This window comes from Chaetodon auriga, chromosome 1 (genome assembly GCF_051107435.1).
Source record: "Chaetodon auriga isolate fChaAug3 chromosome 1, fChaAug3.hap1, whole genome shotgun sequence".
Lineage (NCBI taxonomy): Eukaryota > Metazoa > Chordata > Actinopteri > Chaetodontiformes > Chaetodontidae > Chaetodon > Chaetodon auriga.
Window position 1 is genome coordinate 1113197 of NC_135074.1, and position 20838 is coordinate 1134034.

The following is a 20838-nucleotide window of genomic DNA, read 5'->3' on the forward strand; positions in this document are numbered from 1 at the left end:
ATTTATAAAATGGTTACCAATAATGGCAATATGAAAGAGGAATACACAATAATTTTCACGTAGTTTTTAATTAAACAGAAATACCTATTATCTAATAAAACAGCCCTGCTGTGAAAAAAATAGTCCCACCTCTCCATACGTTAGCTCTGCATGTCGTCTATCCCTCGCCTTTTTTTCGGGAGAAAGTCACTGTTCAATCAGCTCTACCATTGTTAGCCCTATCTGGAGGTGAAAGTTAACCTTAAACATGTGAATTCAACTAATTTAGTCTATTTGTTAACGTTGTCAAAACACAGCAGCAACTTTTTGCTACCTACTGTAACAGTTTGTTGTCATGGATACATTGTTGCTTCTCTGACAATCAGCCCCATGCGAGGCCCCTCCACAGTTAACTATGAGTGAGTGGTCTGGAAGAATTCACCCAAAACCTCAATGAGAGTTTTTTTTAATAGTTTTAGCTTTGAGTGATCACTGACTTTATTAAGCCGACTGTATGTGACACTGCGGCAGGCACCTGGAAATGCAGCAGCGGTATCTGAATATCATGACTTTAAAAGCACCAAATTACTTGCCTTAACGAATTTCGTGAAGAATTTGTAAATAATGTGAAGAATTGCAAAATATCATTTCCATGAGGCTGTTCAATCAGACAGTGACAGATCAACCCAAGAGCTCTAAGTGTCATAGTTGCTGTCAAGGTGCTGATCCTGTGACTGTCATGAAACGGGAGCTGTCCGTGGTACTCCACTATTTGACTGCTAATTACTCACTGACGCACAGTGCAGGATTTTATAATCTAATCTAGCTAATAATAATACCGCCCAGCTGACAATAATGACAACATTGAAGAGAAATACACAATAAATTTATTGTAGTTTTTATTCAATGTGAAATACATAGGCTATTATCTCATATATTATTTATTTATTAATTTCTGCATAACATTAGACCTAGATTGTATTTACATTCATTTCTGCAGTTTTTCAGACTTAGATTTTATTTACATTAATTTCAATATTTCCGTGGATTGTGCATCCACTAAAAAACTGTGCAGCATCAGGTGCACCACCTCTACTTTCAGGTGGAGCGGGTGTGTAGTGTGTGTGTGTTTGTGTGGCGAGGATGTTGCTCCACTTTCTGCGGTCTTCTTGATTTGGTCTCCAGTAGCTCTGTAAAGACGTTTCACATCTGGTTGTTGTCATGGAAACATTGTTGCTTCCCTGAAGCGGAGCGATATGCTGTGATAAGGCTTTTTAGAATAGTAGCTGTGGTATACGCTCATTATATCACAGTTAATAGCCAATCAGATTGCCAGATTTCACCTTTCCATTTTATAAACAAACATAACCCCTGAGTAAACACAGCAGTTAGCTGCAGGGCTTCAGACCAGCGAGGTATTATATCTGTAGATGAAGCTAGTGTCTGAAGGAGACACAGCTCGACAGCCATTTGGACTCACCTATTGTAGACCCAATGAAAGAGAATAGCATGAAGCTGTATGTACTTGAAAATTATTGTATTAACAAAATAGCAATATGTGTGCCTGTATAAAAATAGAAAATACTTCATCATGGTGAAATTTGCTGCCTTATTGTTGACATTTTTTGTGTGTCTATCAAAGCAAATCTTATTCAACATGTTGTTGCACAGGGAGACATGTTCCTTCGTTACCATGAACACGCACACTGTAGTTTGTTTTGACTCAACCCTACATACACCATCCTGCTTCTCCAACTACTCACTAGAGAACCAAATGTGAATTAATCTGCGCCTGAAAATAGTCTCCAGCAAATGTGGAATGATTGATAAACTCAGTGGATCAGTTGTTTTAGGAATGTATTACTGTATTTTGAAGCAACTGCATATGGTCAGTTTTGAAAGATTTACATCTTAATTAGAAACGAATGGGCTTGGATCAGAAACTAGTGAGAAAAACAATAATGCATTATCGGTATGGGATTTGTTAACAATAATATTACCAATTGGACTGTCAAATTAATTGCAAATACTACAATCATCTAGCTAGACAAATAGTGAGGTTACTGGGTGTCTGTCAAATAAAATTTAATATCAACAAATGACCTTTTATATTTGTCACATACAGAACCCTAAATATTCTACTTCGGCATGTGGATTGCCGAGGACACATGCAATACAAAGTCTAATTTGTACAGTACAGACATTATACAAAAACATCACCTTCTTGAATGCAGTCACTCCTCAGCTGTTAATTTGCTTTGATATGTACAGAATGTGCATATTTTTACGTAACTTCACGCCCACGTTATTAAATATTTTAGATATAGGTACATTTGTACAGAAAGATTGACAATATTAAAAAGTGCATGTTCACACTCCATATCCCCTGTCATTGATAGATGGTGTTAGTAAATACTGTATAGAAAAAAGTGTACAGAGGTATGTAATAAGCTTGTGTTTGAGCCTGTGTTTAGTTTGCTGTGTATACTTTATCATGTAGCGGTTCTGTTTATGGAGCACTGGAAGAGACGGCAGATGCGACTTAACTATGTCTGGGACCTGACAGGCTTTGGAGAGGAGGAGGAGGTAAGATAACTCCAAAAAATACTTTCAAGATTTACATCCAGGAGTGTATTTTGGAAAGCATTGGTTCATTATTTTGAGAAGTACAATTAATCACTGAGAGTTAAAGAAAGACTATCACTCTCACGTCTGTATGCTAAATGTGAAGCTGTAGCTAGTTAGCTAAGCAGCAAGACTGGAAGAAGGGGGTGACAGGACCACATTTGGCACTCTCCAAAGGTAACAGAATTCACCTGCCAGCATTTCTAAAACTTATTAACACCTTATATCTCGTTCAATATAAAATGTGTTTAGTATGTACAAAAACTGAAGGGACAAGTTGGCAATTCGTGTTTTACAGGGAGTTACGTGTTGGAACTATTTCTTGGCTGAGTCAGTGTCATCTTGTTTGTACAGAAACAAATAACAAAATAAACAAATGTAATGTAACATGTTGATTAATGAGCCTTACAGCTGCTAGGTCGATATTTTTTTTACCCTTGGACAGCGTGTTTGTTGTCTTTATTCTATGCTAGGCTAAGCTAATTGTCTGATGTTTGTAGCCTCATATTTAGCTTGGAGACATGAGAGTGGTGTCAGTCTGCTCATTTAACTCTCTGCAAGGACCTAAAATTTTCTTATCCTTCATTTTGATGTCACTTATTAAAAAGAAAGCCACATTTTGCTAATCTTTGCTTTGTATGAGCTATAATGCATAATTTATTACCCTAAAAGCAAATATTCTTTATGATACTCATGTTGGTTTAAGTCAATACCTATAAATCCTGTAGACTTAACATTTTTCATTTTAAACTTTTTTCCCTTCTAGTAAGACATTGGTTTCCGTTCATTTCAATGGGCTATAAAAAAAACTGAGACTTGAAACCTCCTCATAGACAGTCGTCCATCATGCCGTCATATTTTAATTGTTGTAAAAGTAACATTATTGCTGTGTGCTAATGAAGTGTTGGCCCTTCAAATTCACCTACACTTTCAAATGTATTATCATGTAACAATGTGGCTGCTGTGGCAGTGTGGCTTTGATGGCAACCAAAGCAGACATGATGTTTTGCATTAGATTAACTTGTAAATTGAAGTCTCTGCAAGATGATTTCCAGCACAGTGAAATGAATGGAGACAAAAAGCTGCCTGGAAAATTGTAAAACTGTCACATTCCTTTTGAATAAAAATACAAATTCCAAATAAATAAATGTAAATGTCTGCCATTCCAAAATGACAGACAAAACATGAATTTTACAACATGAAGTTGAAATAGTTGATGCTGGTGGTCATAACATATGTAAGAGCATCTTGTGGTTCCATATTCAGTAACTATGAGTATATCATTAAAGGAAACATTAAAAATGTGAATACAGAATTGGACCCCTTCTAGAACCAGGGACCACTCCCATTTCATCACTCTCTTTATAAGAACGTGTCTCTCTCTCTTTAATCTCTTTATCTTCATCATCTCCAAATCTCATTTCAAAATTTGCAAACTGAACCATCTATTTGTAAAGAATATTTTCAACTCCTTGTAACGACTCACAATGATACTTCTATTAACAAGCGAAGAACACAAATGTTTTTGATGTCACTTAATTTTAAAGCAGTCACAAAGTAAAAAGGCCAATATAAAGGCACAAGTCAGGATATGCATATAAATGTACCTTCTCTGTCTGTAGTGACTTAGCCCTTGCCAAAAATTCTCCCACACAGCCATCATACCCTCAAACATCAATATTGAATGGTCTTTCTTTTAAAATCATAAAGAAATGAAACAGTGTGCTCCTACTGTTTTTTCAAAAGATTTTTTTTTCATCAAGTATATGTATTGCTCTAAAAGTGACATGGAATTGTATTCAATGACAAAGACTACTGACTGATATCTTCTCCTTATGTGTTTATGTGCTGTACGTGGTGTATTTTACAGGAGGAGCATAAGGTTTGGTTTTCCAAATTGTTTTATTTCTTTCTGTCTCTCATATTTAAACTTACTTTCTTTCCTTTTCACTCACTATTTTGAATCCTTTCTACAGCCACTAACACTAACCTCTGCTCCCTCAAGGTGTCTAACAATCTGCTACAGGTCTTTACACTTGACATCTTTATCGCTTTGGTCCTGTGTAATGGTTTTTTTCTGTAGCTTTCCTCTTTCTGTCTAGGGTTCATCCTGAAGCTGGCCAACCCTGTGGCTGTTGTTAGTGTGGCCTCTCAACACAATACTGTTGCTGTTGTTTGTGTCTACTGACAGAAGTAAAGTTGACAGGACAGTTTGTTGACTCATAGATCTCCTCCTTTTCTATCTTCCTTGATTTTTCTTTTCTTTTTTTTTTTTTTTTTAGATTTTTTTCTGTTAAATAGAGACAACTGTGCCCTCTATACCCATAAGAACACATTCCCATAAGCAGCACACATGGACTGTGAAATGCAGTGCAAAATATAGGCTAAGCACCCTTTTATTGTTAAAGGAACAACACTGGGCTGTCCTGGTGGTACCAGTGGCTCAGGTGGCAACCCGAACCCCAAAACTGCCCCCCATGCTGTGCCATTGGTGTGTGAATTCATATGTCGTCACTTTGGATAAAAGCATCTGCCAAATGACTAATTGTAATTGTAATACTCAGTCTTGTTTTCTTGTCAAGTTCCTCTGTATACAGCATATCAGCATACAACATTCTTGGCATACTGCAGATTGGTTTTCTGTTCTTGATATATGGGTACAAATACATTTCTGACTGCACATTGCATGGACAGAAAATGTTAATATCATTTTCCACCATGAAAGGATTATTTGGCAACAGTACAGATTAGACATGCCACATCATGAAGCTTTGTGTGTCAAATTCCTGGATACAGGAAGGTAATCACTGATTTATGGAACAATTTGAAATTTTGTGTAACATGCATGGTTGCTAGATTACCCAGTGAAATGAATATCAGTTTCTGTATGTCCACTGTAGACTCACATTCAGGGATAGGTTTGTGTACCCTGGAATGCAATAAAGACTTGAGGTAGGAGGTAGCTGTTAGCTGAGTTGTTAGCCTGTATATCTAAAAATCTGGGCAAACATATTTGCAAAGTCACAACATTTTATAACAGACTGGACCACCACTACTATACCTAAGATAAGATGAGTAAAAAGTGCAAATATACTGTATACACATATATATATAGACACACACCAAACAACAAAATGTAAACAGGTTAACTGGATGTAACATTGATATAAACTGATAAACGGATAAGGTGCAATTCCAAACTATATACAGATCGCCACAAAGGTGCAGATACACAATGCAAAAAATGCACACAGGTTTACAGTTGTGATCTATATCAACTGGTGGATGATGATGTGCAAATCTAAAATATATACAGTGTGAAGATATGAATGCTAAGGATTATAGATATCTAAGAGAAAGTAGCATATAACAATATATGTACAATATCAATCTAAGATGAAAGAAAGTTTCTGTGGTTCATTCAAAGGTGATGATTATGCCCATGATATTGCAGAATTATTGACCTATGTTGTCCATAAATCAGAGACAGTGACTGTTAGTACAGAGGGGCAATAATCCAGAGAAAGACAGGAAGATTTAAATTTAAAATAACAGAGCAAGCAGAGCTGAAATGGAGGTTGGAGCCACCACAGCACCCCATGTCTTTGCTGTCCATCTCTCTGCCTGAGGGAGATGAGTTGGAAGGTTTAACTGCCACAGAAAGACAGCATTTCTTGTGGTGTTCTGTGATGCATTACTGTGTATTACTGCAATAACTAATGTTAATTAATGTACCCTTTTAGTAAGGTATAACCATTGAAGGTGTCCAGTGGACACTGGACACAGAGATATGGCATTGATATTGACATTAATATTGATATTGGTCTTGTTATCTATTTCAGCAACAAGCATGTTTCTCAAAATGTTGTTTTTTAAAGGTTGAAATTCAGGGTTTGATTATAGACCATATGTGAAATACTTGAATATGAAAAGCTCTTACACACAGTATCTATTCTAATAGACAACTACTGGTTGTTTATTGTGTTGTCCCCCACTTGATCCTTTCATGGTGGGTTGATCAATTTCTCTATTTTGCAAAACTTCATGCAAATAGGCTGATCATTTATTCTGAAATTCCATATGGATATTTTCTCATGTTTGTTGTTGTGCACACTGACTACTTACCAACATACAGTGGTATCAGGAACTGTAACATCTAATCTAATTTCTCTTCTAGGACCACAACCGAGCAGAGTATGAGTTCCGGGTCATGCAAAAGACAGTGAGACAGGAACATTCAACCCCAAAAGTAAGACTTATTTAGTTGAAGGTTTAGCAGTGTGTTTAAATCATACTTGCAAAGTTAGATAAGTAGTCTTAGAAAGAAGTAATCATCATCTTTCAGAGATCATACAATTCAAAATTAATTAGTTGACTTACGTTGTGTATTGATTAATCTAAATCTGCAAAGTAACTAGTAACAGAAGTAACTAGTGAAGCTGTCAAATCAATGTAGTGGAGTAAAAACTGCAATATTTATCTGAAATGTAATAGAGTAGAAGTTGAAATGAAATGAGATGGAAATACTCATGTACAAGTATCTCAACATTGCACTTAAAGGTCCCATAGTATGAAAAACTTTTTTCTGGGATTTTGGGTGTTATTTTTGTCACAACATAGACACAAGATAAAAACTAAACATAACTTGACATCATTGCCAGGACATGACAATTTTAGGTCTTTGGTGCTGTCACACGCATACAAACTGTGAAATAAGACTGTCCATGCTTTTTTGAGTGAGATACAGATTTCTGAAAGTACCCTGCCTGCAGTTTCCAGATGAGCCGGTCAAATTTGGCGCAGACAATGACGTCATTGGCTTGCACATTTGAATATTTTGGAATCCAGGTTCCATTTACGATGTTGCAGAGGCCAAATTCACACCCCCCAAAAACAATCCATACCTTGGATAGAGTACTTAAACCAAGGAAATTAAGGCCGATTGTCCTTCCATGCTGACGTAGCCCCTTCTCTCTTTCCTCTCTGTCTGTCTCTCCCGACCAATGTCACTTCCCTTTTTTAATACCTCTGAAGCACTCATAAACTAAAATAAACAAATAACAACAAAAGTCAATTTCACAGTCCCTTGTATCCGTGCTGCAGCAATATGGCCACTGATAATATTCACTACTTTCACATAAAAAAGGGCAATGGGAGATGACAATCAGAAAAAAAAATACAAACATTTACATTCTTAACTATCCCAAAATACCTTACACAAGGTGGACCTAGGCAACCATTACAGGGTCACTTCCAACTTTGCATGGAATACCTGCAGACGAGGGACATGTAAGTAAATAATTAGCTGTGTGTATCTTTTGTAGATTAGCATGAACTCTTGCGTGTTGTAGCATGTGTTTTGCCATTGAGAACAATGTAAGGCTAATTGCTAGTTTCTAGTTACTTCTAGGAAGACATTTTTTGACTAACCATTCAGAGGCATCCTGCTGAATACTCTGAGTCTGAAGTTCTGCAGGAGCCTCCCCTCCTTCTTTAGGATCCGATGCAGGGATCTAGGTCTGTTCATTGCCCCCATGTCTGCTACTTTCACATGGGTAGTGCTTCGTTAGAGTCTACACTCTCCCTATTACCATGGTAATAGTTTATGAGTGGGGCATGGGCAAATGAGCAGCAGCTCATTTGCATTTAAAGCTACAGATACCAGAAATAGCACATTCTGAAAATGACTGAAAGAGAGGGAAATAGAGATTGGCGAGAATCTTTTCCTTAAAGCTATTTCCAGCAAACAGCTTCAAAAACATGTTTTCTTGAACTCATAAACCTATGTTAACTTGTTGAAAAAGCTTTATAGTATGGGACCTTTAAGAACAGAATGTGAGTAAGTTTACTTGGTTACATTCCACCACTGGTTATCAATTGATTTCAGTGTACTTTGGAAATCAACTTGCAGAGACAAGAAATTTGCTAAGAAATAGCACAGTAAATACTGAGTCACCATTATTGCTGAAGTTTCTTTGTTGCATAGTTTTATGATAATCTAATTAAGAATAGGAAGAGTAAAAAAACTGTTGTGAAATGGCTAATATGATTTTGGTCACATCTTCCTCGAAGGAAAATGATGTTTAAGGTGCCATGTGGAGTTTTCTTGTAAACAAACCTTATGTCTCCATTCATTGATACTCACAAAATGCTTTATGTGTATCCTTGTGGTCCAACCAACGTGTATTGCCTTCCTCATGAAGCATTTGCGGGGCAGATTTTTTTTTTTAACATTTTGGAATCAGTAGTGTTTACATACATGTTTACTTCCTGCCAGAACTCTTTTACTCTGCCTTCGGCAGTATTGCAGTATGGCACATTACTATCACCTGTAGTTCAAAAGAAGAGTGGAATAGATAGAAAGTATCCTCTTTCATCCTATTCTTCACTTGAGTTTGTTTCTAAAGTCTCTCTGCTCATTGTCTGACTGTCCATCCACCACAATCCAGATGAGAGGATCTGAGTTGTTAAAAATGTTCATCCACTCTATTATTAGGAACTCAAAACAAGAAGCTTATGGTCTCTATAAATGAAGCAAAGAAGTTCCAAAATGCTGTGGAAAGAAACAAAGCCCAATGGTGTAAGGCAGCACATTCACTGTAATGATTGATGTATTGCAAACAGCAACAACAGCACTGTTCAGCTAATTTCATTACAGTACAGTAATGTCTGCCCAGACCAGAGCCTCTTACTTAAGATCTCCTCAGGGGGGCATTGATTTGTGTTTTAGTCTGTCTGTGTTATGGTATGGTTATGGTTACGCAGACAGGGGTAAAGGAAAAATAGGAATTTATTGGAAACAATAATAAAGAAAGATCAGTCCAGGTACACCGGAGACTAGTAATGTGGAAGTCCAGTGAGCAGCTGGTGAGGCATGAGATACAGTTCTGTGCTGTGGCACACGGAGCACAGGTGGTGCAAGTACTTGCATAGGGGGGCATGTGGTGGTGGAGGCACAGGTGAGGCACGGTGGTGGTGGTTGAGGGTTTGTAACTGGAGGCTGGTGGAGGCGAGAGGCTGGGCAGCATGGTGGCTGAGACGCTGGTGCTGGAGAACAATACAGGCAGACCCACTGGAGAACGTAAGAGAGATACACACTGTGGAGAACACAAGGCTAACACACTAACAAAAGACATAGAATTCTTAAACACTAGCGAGTGGCCAGTTGCGATTAGTGCCAGTTGTGTTGTGTTGAGCCAGCTCCCAAACCACCTGGTGAGTCATGCCCAGCCTCTGCTAAAAAAGGACATACAGGAAAACAAGCCCCACACATCTCCACAGAAACCAGGAAAGCACCCTTCTCTTTCTTGAAGAAACTGTGTAATGCATATATTCTTTCTGTAGGCAAGGTAAGACCACTGGTTGCACAGGATCCAAATGTGTTTGGTGAACACAGAACTGTCTGTTACTTATTGGGTTGGGGAAATATTGCTTAGGCTACTTAAAATACAAAGATTTGATGTGGAATAGGACAAATCCAGTAGCAATTTGACATTGCAGTGCAAAACACAATGGAATGAGACATATTAATTCTTGTATCCTGTGCCACAGGTCATTGTAAAGGTCTTGACTGACAGCAGGCCTCTCTGACAAGAGTACTAGGAGTTCATCTGGGGTCATAATGCCATGGCTTCAGGGTTTTGACCTGATCCCAAATGTGTGGTAATTAATGAGTGGGGCGAGCAAGGGTTCTGTATCAAGGATGTATTGTGTTCAGTGAAAACAAACCAGTCTGTTCTTGTTCAGTGAGTTGGGGGACTGTTGCCTAAGCTAGTTAAAATATAAACATTTGATTAAGAATGGGACACTTCCTGTTGCAACTTAACGCTGCAGTGGAAAGATGCTATGGATTGGGGCATGTCGATTCTTGTATCCTTGGTGATGTTGTGGTTGCATTCTAGAAATTCCCCCTGACTTCCAGTGGGTCTCTTCCAATGGGAAAGCAGGATTTGTATTCAAACTAAATCTCACACTCAGGTGAGATGCACAAAGCTTGACTTGGTCTTCACGCTGCTCCGTTGTTTCAGGGATTTGTTTTTACATGTAGGCCTCCCTTTGTTCACCCACATGGTGAGGTCCCAACAGCATCAACTTGAATTATCTTGGCTATATTTATCCATTTAGACATTTTGAGGGAAAATGCCACCCTGGGAAGCCCTCAACCCCCCTTTCATGCAGAGTTTTAACTTCGGCCATCAGGGAGGAGGTACACTTTCTCTGGGAGGGCCAAATCAAACAGATATCTGAGATCATTCCACAGCTGGGTTGGGTTGATTAAACCAGCTGTGGGCCCAGCTGTGACTGCACACACATTTTAATAAAGGACTGATGGACTCTTAGTGCTTTTATAGCTCATTGCAACTTTATGATGACATCTTCTGTTTGTGTTAGGCTTTCACCTTAACTACATTCTCGAACTCAAAAATCCAGACCGGAGACAAGATAAAGAAGAAAAATAATTTATTTTTCAATAAGTGTGAACAAAATGTTAGGCTATGTCTTAAATGCAATATTTCTTGGACTCAAAATACAGACTGGGAACAAGAGTCAGAAAGAAAATAATTTATTAACAATAAATGTGAACAAACAGCGCATTCATCAGGTGTGGAATGAACAACAAAAAACACACTAAATGAGTGGAGAGAAACAAACACAAAACGCACTCACGACGAGTGGAAATAACAAACAAAAGGCTACTGGGTTGAGGCTACTGGTGGACACAGGTTTCAGCTGAGAGACATGGAAAGTAGGATGAATCTCCATGGAGACAGGGAGCTTGAGGGTAACAGCCTGAGGATTGATTATTTCAACAAAGGGAAATGGACCGATATATCTGGGGGGAAGTTTATGTGACTTTTTAGTGGATAACCAAACAGACTGACCTGGCTTGTAGGGAGGGGCTGGGTTCCTTTGACGATCAGTAGATCATTGCTTCACCATTTGGGTGCACTCGAGGGCTGTCTTGGCCTCCTTCAAAATCCTCCTGATGTTAGCCATATGTTCAGTGACAGCAGGCACAGGGATCTCCTTCTCCTGAGATGGGAACAGGGAGGGTTGATAGCCGAGGGAGACCTCGAAAGGAGAGAGACCACTGGCAGAGGAGGTGAGTGAGTTGAATGAGGTGAGTGAATATTTAATCCATGGGAGGAGAGAGCTCCAGTCAGCAGGGTTCTCTTTGGTGAGACAACGCAGGGCGGTTTCCAGGTCCTGATTTGTTCTCTCCATCTGGCCGTTGGACTGGGGATTATAACCAGAAGTTAAATGTAGAAAAGTAGGGAGAGAGAGAGAGAGAGAGAAAGAGAGTAGGGAGTGTGGTTGGCTCTGGGATGACAGGTGAGACGAGTGGAATGTGACCAGTGAAGGACCTGAGAACGGACTGACGGAGGGACAAAAAGTTTATTTGGGGGTCGGTTACCTGGGTCAGGGTGCTGTTGTTGGGCATCACGAACCACACCTTCAATTCCCCAAGTGAGGGCTGACACTACCTGATCAGTAGGCAGGATGGTATTGGGTGGAGGGTGGGGGGGTGGGGGTCTCAGGCTCAGACAGAGAGAACTGATGAGAGAGAGTCCGGTTTAGTGTTCTGAGATCCAGGTCTGTAGTTAAGAGAAAGAGGTAAAGGGAAAAGGGAAAAGAGAACACTAGGGCCAGACACAAAACGCATACTCATAAAAGAGTGGGAAAAGAACAAAGCACAAGAGGAAGCAACTGGCAAAAGGACTGGAAGATACTCAGAAGAGATATTACCTCGAAACTCATGGAAGAGATCAGGATAATCAGCAACAGGTAGAGCCAAAAGCCTTCCTTAAATACTCAGCCTACATACCCTAATCAGACTGATGCCCCAGGTGCGCTGCTGGTTAGGCGCAGCTAACTGAGTGGGCATAAAGGGTACTGGGGGACACAGGCTTCAACTGGGAGACGTGGAATGTAGATCTGATCTGCAATCAGCATTGACTAGTGTGGGAATAATGACAGCTGCATTTTCAACAGAAAGTACTAATGAAATTTTAAAAGTAAAGACACATTTGATGTATTTGACACATATGGAGTCCTCCGGATAAAGTTCAGAGTCAAGCACGTTCATTTTGATTATCAACCTTCTGCCTTGTGGCAAAGTCGCGTCCGTGTGTCTCACACACACACACACACACACACACACACACACACACACAGTTGCTGGAGCTTTTTGACCTAATTCTTAGCAGGCTTGAATGTGACATGATAGCTTGGGGCAGAATTAGCTGTGCTTCACTGCAGCCACATAATGTGTGTATGTCTATGGTGTGCGTGTGTATGTGTGTGTGTACGTGCTGTGTGCATCTGAGTGCCAAGGGCATAATAGCAGTTACTGACAGAAAGTCATGACGCTGTAGCAGCAGAAACACATATTAACTCACACACAAACACACACACACACACAGACACATAGGTCTATATGCCTAAAATATGCTGTGTACTTTATGTCCTTCACATAACTGTGGCGTGTGTGTGTGTGTGTGTGTGTGTGTGTGTGTGTATGTGTGTGCGTGCACATCCATGGGCATGTGTGTGCATGTGTCTGTTTCAGGGTGACAAGGTGAAGCTGACATGTACAGACAGACTGCCAGCTTACCTGACTACTGTGGTCATGATGGGCTTCATGGTGAGTCCCAACACTCTCCCTGCAGTGTTACATCACCATCTTTTGTGTGTCTAACACAGGTATGATATTTGAAGCAATATATAAGTCAGAGTCAGACAACACAACAGTGAGGGACAGCAGGGTTCTAGTTCAAATGGATTTTAGGAGCAATGGAAAACTAGACAACAAATCTTCCACAGGATTTTCCTTTCAAATGAGGGAAAAATAAACATAGCATGGATATACACATGAAAAATTCATTATGGTAGCTGACTTATGTATTTATATGTTTTTTGTTTTTGTTTTTGTTTTTCATTTGGTAATTGGGGTTGGGTTCCGTTTGCTGGGATTTGGTTCCCAGTTGGCAAAATACTGACTGTGCCTATCTCCAGTGAAAACAAATTTCTGTTCTTTTTTATCAGCTAAAATGAATATAGAAAAAATTGTAATTAAACATCAAAATCTCAAATGTGACCGGCAGCAGATTATATCAGCTGCAATGTTTTGTTACAGGTAACATTTTATAAAGTTTACAATTCTGTAAGGGCTAAAATGCAACTTTTGGCTGTTATCTGGTTAACGTGCTGTGTGCAAAACAGTGTCTGTACTGTCTGTAAAATCATTTGTGAAAGGAAAGAAAAGAAACATCATGACTGTTACAGGAATGAATTAGCTCTATGTGTCACAGTGACATTAGGAGAATCCTCCATGTCAACTAAAAGTTTGAATTGGAGGATAAGTATACACCCAAACCAGTTAATTGGGGTGCAATGTTAGCAATGTGCTGTGAGGGTACTGAAACACCAACGTTTATGTAGTACATGATAAGTGGATTAAAGAAAAGTAGCAATACATGCATGTTTTTCCAACATTTAATGTCTAAACATCAAATGTCACACACTAGTTTGAGGTTCTTAGTTAACCCTAACCCTAACAAAAAACATAACAATTAACAGGTTAAAAAAACACCATAAATGACTTTCCTTAAAATTGGCTATGCCAAAGTCCAAATACCTATACAGGCACTGAGATTGTTCAGGGCACGGGAGTGTCCTACTTAAGGTAGGATTATAGCGTGGGGGGAGCTTTGTGCTGCCATTGTCCTGTTGGACGCTTCTAGTGTTGGTCCGACGGCATCCTCGCCACGTGGTCTCGTGTTCTCTCCTCCCTCGAACTGCAGGGCTGCTGCGGAGAAGTACAAGCACCCTTAATCACGGGCACACAATATCAGGGTCTCACAGACACACATAGGTTCAGTCAGCTTGGTCACTCCCCTCTACTTAGCTGTTAGTTCAATAACCATCTCCTTGGTCGTGGCCATGCTAAGCAGCAGGTGATTTCCATTCAATTCAATTTTATTTGTATAGTGCCAAATCACAAGAAAAGTTGTCTCTGGACACTTTCCATATAGAGCTGGTATAGGCTGAGCTCTTTTATCTACAGAGACCCAACAATTCTCTCATGAGCAAACACTTGGCAACAGTGGCGAGGAAAAACTTCCTTTTAACAGGCAGAACCTCAGGCAGAACCAGGCTCTGGGTGGGCGGCCATCTGCCTCGACTGGTTGGGTGAGAGAGGGAGAGCGAGAGAGAGAGACAGACAGAAATGGCGGTCAGAGAGAGAGACAGACAGACAGAGAGAGACAGACAGATATGTAATCACAGTAACAATGACAGTGGATGGAATAACAGTAGTCCCAGTTGCAGTGGATGTCAGGCAGGGTCATGGCAGGAGACGCAGCTGTAATCCACAATCCAGATTCAGCCACTATCCATGGGAACCTGCGAAATGACAAAACACAGAGACTCCGAGGAAGAAGCTATGTTAGTAACACACCGTGGTAGGACATGAAAATGTGCAGATGGAGAGGGAGAGAAGGACAGAGGAGCTCGGTCTATCTTTGGAGGTCCCCTGACAGTCTAATGCTACAACAGCATAACTAGGGGCTGGTCCAGGACAAGCCTGAGCCAGCCCTAACTATAAGCTTTATCAAAAAGGAAAGTGGAAGATGGTTCCACAAGACAGGAACTTGATAGCTAAATGCTCTGGCTCCAGTTCTGCTTTTGGAGACTTTAGGAACCGTAAGTAGGCCTGCATTCTGGGAATGCAGTGTTCAAGTGGGGTAATAAGGTACTATGAGCTCTTGAAGATAAGAAGGTGCCTTACCATTTATGGCTTTGTAAGTAAGAAGGAGAATTTAAAATTGTATTCTAAACTCTACAGGGAGCCGGTGCAGAGTGGCTAATATCTGAGAAATATGATCTTTCTTCCTCGTTTTTGTCAGAACACGTGCTGCAGCATTCTGGAGCAACGAATTTGGGCAGCCTGATAGTAAGGAATTGCAATAATCCAGTCTGGAAGTTACAAATGTATGGACTGTTTTTCTGCACCATTTTGAGACAAAATATACCTAATTTTTGCAATGTTACGTAGGTGAAAAAAGGCAGTCCTTGAAATTTGTTTTACATGGGAGTGAAAGGACATGTCCTGATCAAGGATAACTCCCAGATTCTTCACAGTGGTGCTGGAGGCCAGCACAATGCCATGCAGCACTAAGATCCAATAAGACTTGTACAGAGACAAATCCTTTATCAGATGCAATTAGAAGGTCATTTGTAACTTGAACCAGTGCTGTCTCTGTGCTATGATGTACTCTAAATCCTGACTGGAAATCCTCAAATAAACTATTTTTGTGTAGAAAGTCGCACAGCTGATTAGCAACTGCTTTCTCAAGAGTTTTTGAGAGAAAGGGGAGGTTGGATATCGGTCCATAGTTGGCTAACACCCCTCTATCAAGAGTAGACTTATCAAGAGTAGAGGTTTTATTACAGCTACTTCTAAGGACTGTGGTACGTAGCCTGTTGATAAAGACAGATTGATCATGTCTAATATGGAAGAGTCAATTAAAGGTAAAACCTCTCTAAGCAGCTTAGCCGGGATGGGGTCTAAAATACAGGTTGATGATTTTGATGATGAAATTATTGAAATTATTTGTTGAAGGTCAACAGGTGTAAAACAGTCTAAAACTGCGACAGGTTCAATAACAGTTTCTACGGTTTCTGTGTCTGAAGACAAAACAGTACCTGTTGACAGCAGGAGCCGATGAATTCTGTCTCTAATAGTAAGACTTTTATCATTAAAGAAGCTCATGAAGTCATTACTGTTAAGAGCTAAAGGAATACATGTGTAGCCTGGTGATAGTGTGAGAACGACACCTATATACAGGGATCTTTATTCTCAACTGCTCTCAGAACAAAAGAGCAGTGTTAAATGTATTTGGAGTGTTTGATTCGTTTAGATTTTAACAGACTCTTTTCAAACCAACAGGTTCACAACTTCGGATATAAAATAACTCCACAAGTGCGGTTCATTATCCAAGCATTCAAAAGATTTCACCAATCTCTGTTTTGCCTATATGAAGTGTGTAAATCAATCCTAATATGACTGAGGTATGCTAACTCTAATTGTCTTCACTATGCATAAAGTTAGTATATAAACAACTGCAGTGGCAGCTCTGTTAACAGAAAATAAAAGAAAACAAAAACACAATCAATTACAAATACAGCGTGAAATACCTGGCACATTAATATTAATTAAAATGGTGCAGTACATTTCAAATTTACACTTACCACAACTCTGTGCCAATGTAGGTGTGTATATGGCGGCAGCCATCAACCCCACACACCCCACAAACTACACAATGAAAATAAACGCCATTGTCAGTACACTATACATGCACAAAAGTTTCTTATAATAAAACAATATATTTCTGTGAAGTGGACTCACATGACTTTCAGAATGTGTTAACCTTACAGCCCTCTCGTAACCAGTACAGTCTCGACGAGGTACTCAACACATGCGGTCGAAATCGCCTTTCAAGAACAAGCTGACAGGAGAGCATTTGGGCGACTCAGAACGGGAAGACTCTCCACTTACTGCTTTCTTGCGCGTAATTGTCTTAGCAACCAGAGGACACCCGAAAGGGCACAGGGCCATCTAGTGGCTAAATTGGACACAGTATACATTCCACACGGCTACACATGGTTCAACAGAATTATGGCTCTCTGTCAACCTAGCTACAGTGCTGAAGAGAAAGCTGGGATTGTTCTCATTTTCCTCTATTAGTGCAGAGTAATAGGCTGCCCTGGCACTGCGGAGGGCTTTCCTATATATTTTAAGACTGTCTTGCCAGGCAAACCAATATTTTTCCAAATTGGTAGAACGCCATTTCCTTTCTATGTTTCGTGAAGTTTGCTTTAATTTGCAGGTTTGAGGGGTATACCATGGAGCTAACCTCCTCTGTTTTATTATCTTCTTTTTTAGGGAGGCAACAGAGTCAAGTGTCATATGCAATGACCTATAGCACTATCAACCACGTAGTCAATTTGGGAGGGACAAAGGTTAGCATAGGAATCCTCTGTTGTATTGAGACATGGCATTGAATTGAATGCTGATGGGATCATATCCTTAAATTTAGCTACAGCACTATCAGACAGGAGTCTGGTATAAGAATTTTTGCTTACTGGCTGATTGTCTGGTTATATGAATTCAAAAGTTATTAAATGATGGTCAGTTAAAAGAGGATTCTGTGAGGAGACTATTAAGTCTTCAATTTCAATGCCATATGTCAGAACAACAGCGAGTCGGTTCATGTACATTCTGACGGAAGCCAACTGAGTCTAATACTGAGATAAACGCAGTGCTAAGGCTGTCATTATCAATGCTGACATGTACATTAAAGTCACCTACAATAATTACTTTATCTACTTTAAGGACTAAACCTGATAGAAACTCAGAGAACTCAGCTATAAATTCGGAGTAAGGACCAGGAGAGTGATATACTATAACGAATAAAACTGGCTGCACTATTTTCCATTTTTCATGAGAAAGAGTGAGAACAGGGCTTTCAAATGAGTTATAGTCGAGTTTAGGTTTAGGGTTGATTAAAAGGCTAGAGTCAAAAATGGCTGCAACTCCACTTCCTCGGCCACTGCCTCAAGGAATGTGAGTATTAATATGGCTCAGAGGAGTAGCTTCATTTAGGCTGACATACTCGTCAGGACACAGCCAGGTTTCAGTCAGACAAAATAAATCAATAATATGGTCTGATGTTAACTCATTTACTAAAACAGCTTTAGAGGACAGAGATCTGATGTTAAGGAGTCCACATTTAATTCTTCTATCTTGTTGTACTATTGTAGTGATTGTTTTAATTTTTATTAGATTTTTATGTCTAACTCCTCTTCTCTGTACTTTTGGTTTTCTTAGTTTACATGGCCGGGGGGACAGACACAGTCTGTATGGAGTGTTGGGTGGGTAATTGCTCTAATGGAAGCGCAGAGAAGCGTGTAGGCTTGCAACTCTGCCTCCTGGTCTCAACTCTGAGATGTCAGGGGTTAGGTTCCTAAATAAAATCCGTCAGATTTCTAGAGATGAGAGCTGCTCCCTCCAAAGTGGGATGGATACCATCTCTCCTAATCAGACCAGGTCTTCCCCAGAAAATCTGCCAATTATCAATAAAGCCCACACCGTTTGCTAGACACCACCTCAACAGCCAGCGATTGAATGATGAAATGCGGCTAAACATGTCATCACTGGTCAGATTTGGCAAGGTTCCAGAGAAAACTACAGAGTCCAACATCGTCTTTGCATATGTACACACCGATTCCAAGTTAATTTTAGTGACCTCCGATTGGCGCAACCGGGGGTCATTACCACTGATGTGAATAACAATCTTACTGTATTTACGCTTATCCTTAGCCAGCATTTTCAAATTTGATTCGACGTCACACGCTCTGGCCCCGGGCAGGCATTTGACTATTGTCGCTGGTGTCGCTAACTTCACGTTTCTCAAAATGGAGCTGCCAATAATCAGAGTTGGTTTCTCAGCGGGTGTGTCGCTGAGTGGGGAGAACCTGTTAGAAACCTGAAGTGGTTCTCCTCACTGTTCTCGTGGACACAGGCTGCCCCTGGACAAGAGATACATACTGCGGTGTTAACAACACCAGGCTGTGATCAGCTCTGCCTAGGGTGGGAAGGCCAGTGGCACTGTATGCATCCTTTGCATTAGCGTACAGTAAGTCTAGTGTGGCATTGTCTCTGGCAGGACAGTTGATAAACTGGTTGAAAGTTGGCAGAGTTTTGTCCAAAGTATTGTGAGTAAGTAAGTCTCAAGTAATGACTACAAATGCATTTGGTTGCTGCATTTGCATTTCCGGTAGAGTGGATGATGTCGCACGCTGCTGCCCCGTCAGCCTTCGGAGGGATGTAAACAGTGATCACGATGGCAGATGTGAACTTCTGAGCCAAGTAATAAGGCCGCATCCCCACAGCTCGCAGCTCAATGTCCGGGCTACAGAAATGTTCCTTAACAGTAACATGTCTGGGATTACACCACTTCTCATTCACAAACAGCGCAATCCCTCTTCCATTCTTACCTCTCTGAGCCATGTCTCTGTCCGCCACCACACAGCTGAAGCTGGGTATTTCCACGCTCTGGTCCGGGATGTCTGCATGTAACCACAACTCAGTGAAGGCCATTAGGCTGCACTGTCAGTATGCCCTCTGAGTCGACAAGCTTGTCTGTCTTATTTGCTAAGGACCTCACGTTCCCAGTGATGACAGACGGTCTGTATTTCCATGCCTTCACCCTCCATTTAGCTCCGGCTCTGTAGCCCGACGTTGTGTCTTCAGCTCATCCGGGACTACAATCCTCTCTCCGGGCAGCAGCTTGGGTTTACACAAAACGACCAGCTGCTCGCATGTGTAGACAATGCCCTACTCCCCTCTGTATGGCCCTCCATTACAAAGAGTCTAAAAAGTAGCAGAAAGGCCACCAAAAAAGTTGTAAAACTGCGCACAAACATCGCAACACAGTTACCAAAAACACAGTTAAGAAGTGGAAATTAAAAGAAATGGAGAAAACACACTAAATGAACAAAAACAAATGAAAACAACAGAGCAACTGCAACAGGCTACCACCTAACACAGCACCATCTTGCATTTAGCCCCTCCTTCTAGGGCACACAAAACAAAATCATCTTGTTGCTGCTGACTCAGTCCTTGTGCCCTCAGCATGGCTTCCACCTGAACCCTCCATTCCACAAGTTTGCTTTTTCACCATCAAATTGAGGAATACAAGCAGCTCCCATAAACCATGGCTTAACAAATTGTGCAGTTATGGGTATGTTAACACCAATCTCCTGTGCTGTGTCCATTTCTTAACAGTGGAGCTGGTATCCTGCCGACATTGCAAAATAAAATGTCACACACTAGTTTGAGGTTCCTAGTTTTTTGTTTTTTTTCCCCAGCAATAAAGAAAGTAATTCCACTGTTCAAGGAAACCGGATCACGGCTGCACAGAGTTAAGGTAATTATTGACTCAGTAAAACACAGGATTAAAAAAACAGTGCACTGAGCTAAAAAAGAGTATAAGACAGCCACTTAAAAGATAACAAAAAACGTAATAACAGGTTAAAAAACACCATTAATGACTGTCCTTAAAATTGGCTATGCCAAAGTCCAATTACCTATAGGCACTGAAATTGTTTGGGTTACGGGAGCGTCTACTTAGGGTAGGATGATAGTGTGGGGGGAGCTCTGTGTTGCCA

General features: G+C 40.3%; 2 protein-coding genes across 4 annotated transcripts in view; one reads left to right on the forward strand and one right to left on the reverse strand.

Annotated features, from left to right (window-relative positions):
* Positions 1–20838, forward strand: part of ano1a (anoctamin 1, calcium activated chloride channel a) — a 123171-nt gene that overhangs the window by 84567 nt on the left and 17766 nt on the right. For 2 of the 3 annotated variants that reach the window (XM_076746813.1, XM_076745164.1), the window contains exons 13-16: positions 2480–2565; positions 4475–4486; positions 6782–6853; positions 13175–13249. In XM_076746813.1, coding sequence (XP_076602928.1) covers positions 2480–2565; positions 4475–4486; positions 6782–6853; positions 13175–13249 — 245 coding nt within the window. The remainder of the gene's footprint in view (positions 1–2479; positions 2566–4474; positions 4487–6781; positions 6854–13174; positions 13250–20838) is intronic. The other variant, XM_076745981.1, reaches the window with a different exon arrangement.
* LOC143324104 (uncharacterized) lies at positions 18633–19768 on the reverse strand. Its single transcript, XM_076736315.1, has 2 exons — positions 19666–19768; positions 18633–19165 (listed from the first exon to the last, which is right to left on the reverse strand). Exons 1-2 carry the CDS (start codon positions 19766–19768, stop codon positions 18633–18635), a joined length of 636 nt encoding a protein of 211 aa, XP_076592430.1.

Bases quoted from the DNA above. Each gene is read 5' to 3' on its own strand.
- LOC143324104 (XM_076736315.1), bottom strand. From the start codon at position 19,768: ATGGCCTTCACTGAGTTGTGGTTACATGCAGACATCCCGGACCAGAGC. The intron at 19,166-19,665 runs GTAAGAATGGAA...AACAGTGAGGAG, and splicing joins CAGAGACATGGCTCAGAGAG to AACCACTTCAGGTTTCTAAC.